The 14,987-nt window shown below is 38.8% G+C and overlaps 1 protein-coding gene across 1 annotated transcript in view; it reads left to right on the top strand.

Moving 5' to 3' along the window:
* Window positions 1–14,987, top strand: part of PCCA (propionyl-CoA carboxylase alpha subunit) — a 446,742-nt gene that overhangs the window by 426,594 nt on the left and 5,161 nt on the right. The window contains exon 22 of the mRNA XM_019528487.1: window positions 873–1,013. Coding sequence (XP_019384032.1) covers window positions 873–1,013 — 141 coding nt within the window. The remainder of the gene's footprint in view (window positions 1–872; window positions 1,014–14,987) is intronic.

Below are 14,987 nucleotides of genomic sequence, written 5' to 3'. Positions count from 1 at the left end.
ATAATGTCAATGAATGATCTGTCAAAGTGTACAAACTTTTTTTAAAGAATTAAAATAGAGGGGGGAGAATAGATGTACCAGTACATATGTTTACAAAAAGTTCATTTAAAAGGATGTTATGAGGTAGTTCAGGCTCCTCGTTTTTCATGGGAAGAAGGGAGGAGTTGAAGATATTTTTAAAAAACATAATAGATATAATTTCTGTTTTTTATGACAAAAATAGTTAAATATATTTCAATTTATTTAGACATTTCCCTGAACTGTCTGCAGCCTAAACATTGCAACATTCTATGTGTAAATGGGAACATAGAAGAAAAATGGCTTGATTGGTTTTCGGTGCAAAAGCTGAATGATGTGGAAAACGCAAATCCTGAATAAATAATAGTAAAATTAAGTTTAAAATTGCTTCATTGTTAATAATCTGAAGAAGTTTTGGTGATACGGGGCCAATTCTGATTGCATCTAGTTATAATGATGTGTATGTGGAAAGTAAGTACTCCAGGATCACTTGGAATAGTATTTGGTAGGCTACAGGGGTATAAAACAAACTGAAAAACTTTTATTCTTGAACCTGAAATTTGAACTTGATTTTTAATTTGATACTGTCCTTTTAGTTACTTGGTATTGCCACTTTGGATTTGCTTGTATATTTCTTTTCTTTTTATACCCAGGTAATGTAATTTTTGACAGCCATTCTAAACTTAGTATAGTTTAGACAACTCTGTGTAGTAGCATGGTATACAATCCAAAACCATGTCTGTAGTTGTCAAAAATAATGTATGATATTCTTTTAAATAAATAATATCAAAGTGTTCATCAGAGTTGCAGGGTTAAGTGGTCTAAAACATTTCTCCTACTGTTCTTTCCTTAAGTACAAGTTAAGAATACTGACCCAGCTTGCTGCTGAGTTGAGTAAGTACATGCCAGAGAAAGTGGAGGAGGACACCACTAGCATTTTGAGATCACCGATGCCTGGAGCAGTGGTGGCTGTTTCTGTCAAGCCTGGTGACATGGTAAGAAATGCAGTCTGTCTGTATATAGTTTTTATGATGTGTTCCACACGCAATTTTTCCCTTTTGTATAAAAGAAGGTGTGAGTCAGTCGTCTTTACCACGCTTTCTTTTGAACATTGCCTCCAGAATAGAGTATCATTAAGTTATGGTCATTATTATATTGTTTGTGTCTGTTTTCTCTGTTGAAGCTCTGTTCTTGGAAAATACGTTTCAAATTACATTGGGGCTGGGGGGAACTTCACACTTGCATAAGAACCAAAACTCATCTCAAGAGAGTGTTGTTCTTTGGTAAGTTCCCTGCAAGAAGCAGCTTTTGGTTGTAGTAGAAATGTTGCTTGATATTCTGCCATGAAGCAGATAAGAAGTTCATAAACACAACCTTAATACTAAGAGGAAATAAGGTAGATGTGAATGGCTAGAGAAAGATTATTTGCTTAAAAATAAAAAAGCAGAGTTGTCATTTTGTTTCATAGCAAGATTATGTGATTTAAACATCTCTTGAGGGCAGTGGTATAACCAAGGCTGAGTGACTGGAAGAGCTGCCCTGGCCACTGACCTAGCAGCCAAGGAGAAGTGGGGCAGGGAGGGGAACTGGTGCTGCCACAGCCACACAGGCTGCTTACAGATGTGGAAAAAAAACCCTGTGCTTTACTTCCAGCGCAACGCAGCTCTGCACGAAGTGCAGTGCATGCCCAGAAGAGGCATTGCAGTAGTTTGACCTGGCTCACCCAACATCTGTATAGATTGGGCACTTCAGGTGGGCTTTTTGGTGGGTTTTTTGGTGCTTTTATTTAATAACTGAGTGAATGAACTATTAAATAAAATCTATTAGGAGTGCTGGGTGAAACTAATGTGCTTCCTCTTCCAGTAAAGTGCTGTTTTGGGGTTTTTTTCAAGTTTATCTGTGGCCACAATCACGCTGATGGCCAGAGATGACCATAAAAGTGCATGGGACCTGGGGCAAATCAGCCTGTGGGGGGGCCCATGCACGGCAGCGGGGGGTGGGGAGCAAGTGGCTGGACATGAAGCTGACCTGGCTCTGCAGGGATCCCCCAAAACATGGGGCCTGAGGCAGCACCTCCCTGTCCCCTCCTGATGGCATAGGCACCAGAAGTTGCCACAGCCTCTGTGTGTGGCAGCTGCCCCAAGCACTCGGCTTCCTCATTGTGTTGCTATTGGAAGGGAAATTCCATGTTGTGCAAAAAACAAGCTCATGGGGCTTCCCTTACCCTGTTATGGCAAAGAATAAAATCTAAGGGGGAGAGGAGGAAGGGCAGGACCACATTACCATTATCCTTGTTGCATCACAGCACTAAAACTGAAAATGTGTTACATTGAAGTGGCTTTCATCAGTACTCAGTGGACATGTCTGCACGTACACCATTACTGCACAGTAACTTAAGCTGTTGCGCAGTAACTGAGAATTACTGTGCAGTAGAGTCATGCGTCCACACTGTGTGTGCCAGTACTGTGCAGTAACTATGGTGACTTACGCCAACTCGGGAGTAAATTTCCTACCTACATCATGCAGATTTGCTCCCGAGTTGGCATAAGTTGCCATAGTTACTGTCCTTGCATGATGCAGGTAGCAAATTTACTCCCAAGTAGTTACTAGACAGTAAAGCATGTGTAGACGCCTTGTTGTATAGTAACCGTGTTTGTGTGGATTGACTTGAGAGTAACTTTACTCCCCAATCGGTGCGCACACAGCATTAGTGTGCTGTAATGCCTACATGTGTAGACACCGGTCTAAAAACTGCTTACTGTGCAGTAAGTTACTGCACAGTAAATGCATGTGTAGACATGCCCAGTGTGGTGAGAACTCCGAGTACAGCACCAGCTATTGCTACTTTTAAGGGCAAAATGTCTGAATCTGATTGTACCTACACCCTGGAATTGTACTGACATAGGAAACTTTAGAATGATACCTGCATTGCTTAATTCTCAAATACTGTTATTTTGAGACATTGCTGAAATAGTAAGTCGTAGTCTCTGAATTTATACTCCAGTATTTAAGCCTATTTTTCAGAGAGGGGCAGAGAAAAAATTGAATAAAAACATTAGCATTTCTCCTCCAAATAGAAGTGTGTTCTAAAGGCAATGGGCTGTGCCAGTGAAACTCTGCAGAGTGGTTGGTCTGTTTACACATTTCCACAATACTTCCTCTGTTGCAGGAAGCTTACTCTGTTCATGGAAGTAAAAGCTACAGATCTATGGATGTAAATACCTGGGACCTTGTCCCCACATGTTTATGTTCAAAATTAGTTATACAAGGAAACCAACCTAATTCTGGTTCAGCAACACTGCAAGAAAAACTCTATTGTGTCATGCAGCAAAAGAATGAATGTTTTCTGGCTAGTAAATGCTGCTTCTGGCAAAAATAGCATTTGAGCCATTTTATTTATGTTCGCACTTTAAAACATTGCTGTAATTACTTAAAATTGAGCCCCACTCAGCCTGAACTCTCTAATGCTAGCATAAGCCCCAAGTGGTAGTAATGTAATGCTTGGGAGGAGCCCCATTGCTTCACATGCTTGTGTAAGGTTAATCATGACTGGGGTGTCTGTGGGACCAGGACCTGGAACACTGAGATACTCGTTTGTGAGCTATCTGAAAAGTTACTGATGTCGTGTTTGCTCACAGAAGGACAACATTAATGAACAGGTAACAAAACAGCTTCCAAAGATCTACATGAATCTGGTTAGAAAAACTGCCTTACAACATATTCGACTTGTCTTAGGGAGTATGAAACATACTGCTTCTCCACAGGTAACCAAGAGTTGCAAAGTGAATGAGGTACTGAGAAAGCATTTACTTTTTTGGAGAAAAACAATATTTTCAAGGCAATGACTGGGTCATTTTTTCCCTAGCATTTACACTTTTGATTGATTGTGTTAATGGAAGGGTTAAAAAAAATCAATTGTGCTAAATGTTTTTAAATATTTTTTTTGCACTTGATTTGAATATGTTGTGGTCTTAAAGGAATAAAAACATGAGGGAGTGAGGCCAGGGCCAGGGGATTACAAATAAATAAATAAATCTCCAGGTACAAATCCACAAGTGGTGTAATGCAGTAGAGTATGAAGTGATGGGGGAAGGGAATTTTTTTCTGCTCCTCTCCTGCAGCTTTTTGCTGGAGGCAGTGAATGGCAAAATGTTTGAACAGCATAATCTATATTATGCTGACTGGAGCTTGTCAGTGCTTGTTTTATGGCTTTTAATTACGAAAAACACATTTGTGTTGTTGAAAAGGGCTTACCTTAATGTCTTCCTATGCGGGACTAGTTTAAAAAACTTTTAAAATAAAAGGGAATGAAGAGTCGGTAGCATGAGCTGTCTGCACTTAATAAGTGGAGTGGTGTAGTATGGTTCAGATTGCATATCTTGGTTGTCCGTCAGAATTCAGTTTGCTCACTATAGCTGTCCAAGGGAGGATGGATAAGGAACTGTAGCTCTCTGATGAATAGAGACCCTATCGTCCCATTGCTTGAGTATAATCTTATTTCTTTAGTCAGCTTGAAAAACAAGGCATTTAAGTAGTTTTTTACATTGCCAACTGCAGTTACCAGTTAAAACTGTAATGGTGTGTGGAAACAAGGCACACGCCTTCAGGTATTATGCTCCTATGAATACACTGCACTGGGATTAGCTCTTTCAATATATATTTTTTTCTATCTGTGAATGATGCTAAATACTGTTGGAAGCTAACATAATAAATTCTCTATAGTAATACTTTGCTCACAGAGAGAGCTTTTCAGAGACTAATAGTGTTGAGAACTAGACCACATTAGCTGTACTTCAGAGGTAACTTTGCAATAAGAAAGAAACTTCTCGTGAGGGGGCACATCATCTTTGTTTGAGTGGCTGCATTAACAAATTGTGTCTGTTGTCAGCCATTTAGTTATGGGCCATTGTGCTTGGCCAGGTAAAGCATATGGTGTTTGCTAGTTGCTCTCTGTGTGTTCTTAGCCAAATGAGAAGCTAACTACAGTCTCTGCATTCATTTTCCTCACACTTTGTCCTTGTTTTTCGATCAAGTGTAATGTGCTCTCTTGGCTGCTGTTTATAGAAAAGCTCAGAGCTGCTGAAGCCTGATAGAAGGCTGTGTGAGGGTGCTCTGGCGAGCCGGATAAGCAGTTTGCAATTCACTTCTGCCAGAAAAGTAGTGGATATGCAAGAAATTAATTTTCTGTTGGCTACATGTCAGGCCTCAGCTTTTCAACGCCACAATAGGGAAGCCTCACTAAGAGGAGCAGAACTTCTACCACCACTGCTGTTCTTCGTTTTATAGTTGCACTGCACTTTCCTTACTATTTTTGCCACGTTATTGAAGGGATGTCACTTAATTGTTGCTGGGAAGGGTTGGCTTTAACTCATCTCATCAAAGTAATATGAACAACACAATTAGCTTGAATTTGAATACTGTCTGAATGTGAAAGAGGGCACCTGATTTGGAAAAAAAAGACTAAATTTAGCTGCAATTTTCAAATTGTATATCCTATAATATTACTGTCTGTTTGTAGTAAACCACATGTATTCCAGTGTTCTTTAAATGCAGTTGTTGTAGATATTATGATGAAGCTATGGTTAAGAGGTCCTCGGAGTAGTCCAGATTCAGGACATGATCGATGTTAAGGGAAGGGGAAGTTGAAGCACACAGTGAGAATCAGTATTGTGGGACAGATCCTGCACCCCCGTGCTGCTTCAGAGGCAGCACAAATGAATCCCAAGCACTGATTGCATGCAATGCCATCTTAATAAACTACAATCAAAATGCTGCTGTCATGATTTTATCATGTATCAAGCACTAAAAATACCCCCCTGCTTTGAAGTCATTCTGACTGTACAATCATTCTGCATTAATCACAGAGAACAACATAAATACAGGTCCTACTCACCATTTGTGTGTCTCCTATCCCATTTTGACCTTTCTGTGTATAGAACATTATTGATTGAAACCCACAGAATATGGGAGGCAAAAGATACTAATGGTTCCATAGGCAAGGCTTAAGTTGTCAACTTATGGTTAAAAACATCTGCCAGGGTGTTCCCTAGATGGGCTCTTCGTAACTATTCTGAGATGTTCATGGCAACAGCATAGATTATCAAGTTCTCTATGGACCCACAATATTATTAATATTTTTACTTCTTCAGTTTTGCATGTGTCTGATATGCAAATTAAGTACTTTTTTCAATACATTCAGAACCATCATAATTAGAGAATGTTATCACAGATCAAACTGTTTTCTTTTAAATAGCACTTTTACTTCACGATTATGCTCTGACTTTCAGAGGGAAGCCATAGTTTATAAATGCTAAATCTTTCTCCAGTCTAGGAGAGGCCTGTCCCTTGAGATTGCACAACACAGGCTTTTCCTATCAGAATATTAATATATGATGGGATTCAGCAAACTAATGACTTGGCTAATTTCAGAATTAAGATCAAATCCTGTGATTGTTTACAACAGTTGAAGTGAGAGGCATTGGGTAAGTTATTTTTTGCAGACTCCTTAATGCTGTTAGGCTAGAACTAGATGGAGAATTTTTCATTTTCTATTGAATTAAAATCTTCTTCTAGTTAAATTGTTGTAGGCATATCTTTTAAAATTCTGCCCTTCCCACTTTTTTTATTGTAACAGTGTAACTTTCAAAAGCACAGAAAAGGTTCTGATTGGATTGTCAACGTGTCTAGTCGGCTGTAACTTGAAAATATTCACAAGTGAAAAACAAAACCTGCCCAATTCTGAGTCCTCCACACAGTTTGTAAAATAAGAGATTTTTTTAATGTTACCTGTTGCTTTTCACCAGTTTACTTGTAGTTTCAAACTCCATTTGCCAGTCTGTCCCCAAAATCTAATAAGGGAGGTGTTTCTCTTTGTTATTTTTCTGTCCATAATAATTATTAGACCAGCTGGGATATATGAAGCATGGAGAAAATAATCACAAGAGAAAGAAGAAGAAACAGGATTAGTTAGTTAAATTCTGACTTTGCAAATATATTTGTTATAGAGATTAATGAGGTGATTTAATAGATAAAAAATACTCCCCAAACCACACACATTATCTGCTGCAAGTGGAGTGAATGAACAAAGGTTTTCCCCTGTTTAAAAGTGTTGTTTTTCCTTGTTCTTTTTGGATTTTCTATATTTATGCTCTGATGGGTGCTTTATTTTTCTGTAAGATAGAGGTTGCAGACTTGTTTGAACATGAAGGGGAATCTCATTTATCCTTTATGATTCAGCATATAACAGTGTAGCTTATTTGAGTTTTAGCAGTAAACAGAAGATAAAATTAGTTTCATAATCTCAGAAAACAAAATACCCCAATAAGACAAGCACTCAGACATTTCCACCATTCTCACTCCACAAGTCTGAAAGCAATATTTATGTTCACCGGCTTTATATAATAGTATATATTAAGTATGTAACCTTTTGAACTACCATTTTGTTCTGGTTACATTTATGTTATAGTATAACACTATAGTCTTCTGTAGAGATAACTTTGATTTAATAAATGTTATTTATATTTCTCTGTGTAAATACATAGATGTAGATTTGTGTCAGAGCGGGGTTTAAGAAAGGGGAAGTTTGATTGTAACAGTAAGAAACAAGTGGTAATTAATAATAGAATTTCTTAGTAGTGAGGAATGGATGATGTCATTTAAAAATGTGGATTTATTGTTATTTTGTTTCCAAATGGCGCACAATGTTCTGCAGATTCATAAGGGTTTTCAGTGATCACTGATAAATCAAAATACTCCTAAAACAGAACCTGTCCTTCGGTTTAGTCTCTTAAATCCATGTATGTGTGTAACCTAATTCCTGCCAGAAAACTGTGCTGCACATCAGCTTCCTCAGAGGTTTGCTCTTGATCATTTCAGAAATTCCCCACTAGTGGTCTGGATAAGTGGGGGTGCAGAGACCAGTGCTATTGTTAGTAGAGGGACATCAAGTGGCCTTGGGTTAATCAGAGGTCAGGAAATCTGGGAAGTGCTATACCTACATTTATTCTTTAAAGTAGAATGGCTTTAAAAGTTTAATAAGCATCTGTCAAGTGCTGTTAATTGCCGATAATGATATTTTCAGCTGTATAGCTACTATTTCAAATTAATTTGGAAGAAGGGGAAACCCCCACCAATGATTTTACTCAGATTTTGACGATGTAAAGGAATTTCTATGGCTGCTCATCCAATTCCTCCTGATTTGTTTTCTAGGTTGGTGCTGGCTGCCACAATGCCAACAAGTCATAGAGAGAGAGCATCAAGGAAGGGCAGTGAAACCAAAGTGGATTAATTCAAATAAAAACATAGATTAAGAAAAGTAACATGGAGTATTATTTTCCAACCCCCTTTGCCTACCTTAGTACCTAAAATGAACACAGGTCTCTCATGTTTGTAACGGTTTTGAAAAAGTATATGCAATACTTTTATGACCTCAAGATACCTTGGCTGTTGATTTAATACTGCAGTCTCCCATTGTCCCTCCCTGCGATACATAAATGTGTGAGGGTGAAAGGGTCAAAATAATGGAAACTTCGAGGGATGTTTATCAGCTTCTGTCTCAGGCTCAGAATAGAAGCATCATTAACATCAGAATCTAACTGCGCTTTTAACCAAATCAGAGACGCTTACTGCTTGGGGCTGTGCCTGCGCTTTTCTGCAGATCTACAGGCTTTAAAAATGCATTGCATTGGGAGCACCTGTATTCTAAAGATAATGGCCTTAAAAATGTAATTCAAGGATTTTCACTTTTGTAGACGAATCAGCAGGGTTGATATTGATCCATCTTTTTAGGGAGCAACAGTGCACCAGAAGGTGATACTGTAGAGGGCCTTGTAAGCCCTTGGAGCCTTCTGTCTAATTTGGCAGAAAAACACAGAATGTAGGACAACAAAAGAATGATCCTCTTCCATAAGAAATCTTCCTGCCACCCACCCCCTCTTCCAAAAAAAAAAAAAAAAAAGGCTTTAATTTTTTCAGCTCCACAATGATTTGATGCTCACTCTTGCATTGAAACCGTTGCTGTCAGAACAGGCAGGAAACAGTTTTCTTTTAATTGCTGAAATCATTCGGAAGTGCTTCATGCACTGCTTCTATACAGCAGATGCTGTGCATTAATTGGCCTGTGTAGGACTGACCCAGGGTTCCTTGCAGCGGGCCCAATTTTATGCAGAGGGTTTAAATAGCTTATTTATTATTTTGTATAACCTGGCGTACATTATGTGCACTTGCACGTGGGGTATTTCATGGTCTGCAGTTTCTAATGTCATGTGGGTTTCAAAACCTGTGTTTCTCTGGTAATGTACTAGCAGCAGGTAAGCTCTAAATACCATCCATCAGGAGCTAATTTTTTATCCAGATACTCCAATGACTGATGAACCTGTCTTTTGTATGAATGTTTAGCACAGTAGAAAGCCATATGCCACTGGCACTGGTTCCTATGCATTCTTTACAGTTGCTAGAGAGTAGATTAAAAAAAAATCTCCAGCATTTTTATCCCTTTAGTCTTTTTTTAAATTTATTTATTTAGCAGTTAGTTTCTAAAATAGCTCTATTTTTTTAAACAACAACAGGGGATTTAGGTCTCTTAAAGGCAATCTTACCACTACTCTTGTTTCCTTTATCAGGAATATTACTGCTCGGCCTTAATAGGGAACCTTGTTTTGTTACTCCCCGTCTGTTCAAAACAGACCTTAGCCCATTAGAAGGTCCTCCCTTGTGTGGGAAGACCACAGCTGTTACTGTAAATCTCATCCAGTAACTGTATCACCCCCATTTTGTGGCTCTGAAGGATGAAATTGAGAAATGTGAAGGATGACTGCACAGTATTCCATCTCCAATTTTAGGCCTTTGCACATCATTTTCATGCTTTTATTCCAAATCAAACAACATTAGCAAGCAACACCACCCTCTGCTAAATGTCTAGTATATCAGACAGCTTCTACAGTCTTTAGCTTTTTGTTTTTCTGTTTTCTTTCTCCTTTTTCTTTGTTTTTGTTTGGGTTTTTTTTTAAATTCAACTCTTCTCCCAAACTTTTTGCTGTCCTTGAGGTTACTGACAGCACGAAACCCAAAAGGTAGATGAATGCAGCGTATTCTGTTACATTTCCACAGGGGAAGCAAGGGCTCAGCTTAGTTCACAAAACACAACTTAAAAAGGTTTCTGTTTCTTTAAATCTTTGTGAAAGAAGTGGATCTAACTTCTTATGAAGGATATTGGGGGCTTTAATCAGAAATAAGAAGTGGTTTAAATCATTAGCACAACAAAGCAAACTATAAGCTTGAAGATAAAAGTCTCTGGGGAAAGAGTCCTCTGAAAATAAATGGGACTTGATAGATTTCCATATCATTTATAACTTCCCTTAATTACACTTGGAAGACTTGCCAGTAAAACTGGAAAATTGGCAGCCTATATCCATTATAGTAATTTTGCCGACCATGGCAAGCAGCTGGCTTTACTGGATTTTATTTCCCATCACTCACAATTAATCATCAGCTGGAGATGTCTGAAACTCTTCAAAATGTAGCAATACTGTGTGACATTCAGGCCTCCTTAAAATGCTGAAATCTGCTGAGTAAATGGGCTGAGTTTTCCTTCAAGCTAACTCATTTTGGTGCGAGGCAGGCTGCTGCTTAATGAGTGCCACTTTGATAATCGGATGCGAATGTGAACCTTGACCCTATGTCAAAGGAGAGGACGCAGTAAGCTGGATGAAAGATACAGGATTCAGATCTACAAACTTTACACCAATTAGACAAAGAGTGGAGAAATACATCAGTGCTGATTGGGTTTATCGAAAAGACTTGTGGGGCTTGTGACCATTTTGTAAGCCTAACATAGAAGACATCCTGTCACAATCATTAAGTCTTTATCAAATGATTCACAAAAGTCTTAGAGTTCACTATACTCATAAAGATCTTGTAGTGGTAATGTCCTCAGATACTAGTTGTCTTATTGTATTTTAAAGTCTTCTCTGAGAATACAATTATCTTTAATGCTCCTTCTCTGGTATAATGGAAATAGTTTGGTGTTGTTTCTTTTTCAAATCCCACTTCCATTTCTCATCCTCAGTTATCGGTCAGAAACGCATTGAAGACAGTTCCATATATTGTATGTAATAGTTTCTTTTAAATTCAGATTAAGTTATGCAATCAGTGTTATTTACCATTCCTAAATTTCATGTCTAAATTGTTAGAAACAGTTGGATATTAGGTGCCCTTCACTTCAGTTCTCTCCGTCTTGGATGTTTGATAAAATTACAAAACTGAACTAAAAACATAAATTATTAAAATATCTGCTGTTGCAGTAAAAATGCATTTTACAAGTACATTTTTTCGTGTCCATGTTAACATTAACCCAAGTAGTATAAAAGTAGATCTCTGTATAGCATAAAACTTTTTTTAAAAAGGACATTGTTTTGTTTCTTTTTACCAAAAAGCACAAGTTAGTTTCCTGGGCTCAGATCAATCAAAGTTGGTTTTTTATTTGTTTTTATGTATTTGTTTTGACTGATCTTGGTCATCACTGTAAATTTAAAATGTAACAATAATTGCAAATCAGAATTGAATTTCATAGTTTTAACATGCAGTGGAAGAAATCTAACCGTATGAAAAGAGTACAGTATTTTGGAAAGCCCATGTTTATCTTTAAATAAGGGAGCGAGGAAAAAGCTATACACATCGCTAAGATTTTAATTTACAGCCTAATGATACAGACAGGCTAAAGGATACATGCAATTATGTAATGAAAGAAATTGGACAAAGCCCAAAAGAGAGAGGGAGAAAATAGAGAGGTACAAGTGCCTAATTTTAGGATTTGTTGCTTTGCAACACAATGAAAGGAGCTGTAAAGGTTTAACGTAAGGACAATGATTAAACTTCTGTGCTTAAGTGACATTTTTGCCAAAGTAATTTTAAACAAATTGCTCATTATCAAAAGGGCTGTCACAGCATTTTAACATGGGGACCTACTGAAAATGCTGTCTTCCTTCTAAATTAACAAGAGTACAGGATGTTGACTCTTACTTTGTCTGTGTGTTTTTTCCCCTATAAAAGACCAACTCTTTATAGTCATCCTGTAAACACAAAACAGAAGCTGGGAGGTTCCAAATACAGGTTTTCACACTTATCCGTCACACTAGTATTTAATGCTGTTCATAGTACAGTACACCCAAGATGCATAGACACAACTCTATTTAGCACTTAAGGAATAATTACATTTTCAAAGCTCTGTGCAGCAACATCTAAAAGATTAGCTTGCATACTAGCTGATCAGTGGATCTATTTTAGAGACAGGAACTTCAGTTTGGGCTAAATTTTCTGACAATGTGTACATCTGAAATTAGACACCCAACTCCATAATTAGGGCTTGAGCCTGAGAACTGCCTGTAGCCTGTGCTAGGGTATAGTCTACTGCCTCCCAAAACAGATGTAATGTATTTTGGCTTATTCCCAGTACTACATTTAAAAAAACTGCATTACATCCATATTGTGAGGAGCTGTGTACAGACCTGTAAACCTCATTGCAATGGCCGTGACCCCCTGAGGAGGTAGTGTTGCCATGCCCTAAATTCCTAGATTTTCAGAGGTCTAAACTAGCCTGAGCTCCCAATAACTGGTAAGGTAGGTATCTAATCAGAAGAACCCAGAATTGAAACTCATGACCAAAGTGATTGGCCCCTGATAGTGCACTGACTCAGTAGGAGACCTGGGATTGAATTTCCCAGCTCTTATGAGTTTCTGAAGCCCAGTCTTCTTTTACATGGCCCTGAACCTTTCTGAGGGGTCATTATGGGAACTGTTGTAGCGCTTTTGTAGCTTTGAGTTTCAACCATAGCTGAACTGGGTTTGGTTTTGATTTCTCTTGTTTATATTCCCATGAAAAACTTTTCAGATTCTTAGTTTAATTTAGGTTTGGATTTTTTTTTAAACCAAACCGTATACATTAATAGCTTCCAAACCCATGACTGCACTCGTAACCTCAGAGATGTATGAAGAGTTCAGAGCAGATGGAAGAAAAGCGTAACAGTGGGAGGGGAGGGGAAAATAAAGATGAGAAGCAGGAAGGAGAGTGACTTACTGGAAAAAGGGTTAAAGACAGAGCAGCAGGTGTGGAGGAAGAGAGACAAAAGACAGGTGGAGATAAAATAGAGGGGAAATAACTCATAACAAAGAGCAAGTGTGTGATGCTATACATAGAATCTCAGGCTGTTAATGATGTAAACTTGTTGCCTGAATCTCAAGATGGAATTGCAGTGTTTATAGTGTTGGTTGTTTCTTCAAATTTCAACATAGCGTTTCTCTAGCAAACGTGATACAACTTGCTCCAAAACTTCCAGATTGCTGTTGACAGTCTGTTGGGGGATATTGCAGACACTTCTTTTTTGTCTACTACTGACTTTCTTCTCTCTGCCTTGCTCAGAAGCTTGACTGCTTCCGCATGGTAGAGTTTGATGCTTGGCAGCCATTGTTTAAAAATACACAATTAATTCCAGCTTAAAACAGCATTTGGGACACGCGCATACTGCTAGCGTGTATCTTCCTAAGAGAAGTCTTGTTAAAACAAGAAAATATATCCATATTCAGGATCTCTTCACTCTGTGTCCTCATCCATCTCTGATGGACAGGACCCTCCCAAACTGTTCAAACCTTTGTTCTAGATATCTCCCAAGTAGTGATACACTGAGAGAAGATGCCTGCGTAACATTGCATACAGCTTCCTTCACAAGGAGGTTATTCCTAAATTTGACATCCTGGTGAATCACGTGCTTTACATAGTTGCATAGATTTCATAGACATTAGGGGCTGGAAGGGACCTGTATGAAAAATCCCAACAAAAACAGCCTTCAAACTAAACAGCTTTAAACACCTGAACGGTTCAAGAACGGAAGACACAGCTCAAAGACACTGAGCAGTCTAAGCTATGAGGCTGTCCATGAAGATCACCCAGAGATCTCAGGAAAAGTACATCCTTTGTAGGCAGTAAACAAAGCTACCAGTGAGTTACTACTAGAGCTCCGGGTGGAGCTCCACTTCCATCCAGACCATAAATCCATGGGCTGACATCTCTGAATGATCATCACTTGCATCCAAGAGTCCTCTTGTAGTCCTTGGGCTTGTGCCAGGGATGAGTTTTTGGACCACACTGGTTTTTCCTCATAAATAGGTAAGCTGCTGAAGGAGCGTAAAACCTCAGGCAGCTTGTTTCCGTTGTGCAGCATAGTCAAAGGCACCGAAAAGAGAATTTAACTCCTAGCCACAGCCAGCCCAGCAGCAGAGCAGCACAGTGGGTTGCTCATGACCTCAGGCTTGCATATGCCTGTTAGCAGAGTGCAAACAAGCAGAAAGAGGAAACTTGAGTGTTTCTCTTTAAGGGCCATCAGCTGTGGTGAAAATTACCATTTTGCCCCTGTGGTCCCTCCCCTGTGGCTAAAGCTTGGTGTTTCCCTGTAAGCATGCTCAGTTAAGTCCGTCTGAAGTCATCAGCCACCATATATATACTGACATGTGCAAAGGTGTGACTTTTTGCTCAGCACTAGTCTGCTGGGTATTGTCAAAGCCTCTGGTCCATGCTCCACAGGACTAATGCCAAGAAACTTTTGGCTTCTGAATCAGGATTAGTGTCCCTGGGCTCTGAGCCAGGGAAGCACAGCAGAGGCTCCACCGCCAAATCCACACAAATTAAATTTTGGTCTAGCCTTTATTGATGTCATACTATGACGGCTGTAGACTGTGAGTGTAGAAAGTTCAAGTTGTGAATGCGGGATGTGAGGGGGGAGGATCACTTTGAGGGTGTTTCTGTGTTTTACTTCTCTGTTCTAATTTTGATTAGCCAGCGGCAACCCAGAGCACATCATCATATTGTGCTGTGGACTTGTGTGTGACGAGTTGAGTTTAGCTGTTCTGCAAAACACATTTTAGTCTTTGATAAACTGTGCCTATGGAACAAATAGGTGTTTTGTGCAGAAAGATGCTGT

This window comes from Crocodylus porosus, unplaced genomic scaffold (genome assembly GCF_001723895.1).
Source record: "Crocodylus porosus isolate Cpor-Errol unplaced genomic scaffold, CroPor_comp1, whole genome shotgun sequence".
Lineage (NCBI taxonomy): Eukaryota > Metazoa > Chordata > Crocodylia > Crocodylidae > Crocodylus > Crocodylus porosus.
The sequence above is the reverse complement of the archived record's forward strand: the minus strand, read 5'-3'. Positions and strand labels throughout refer to the sequence as shown.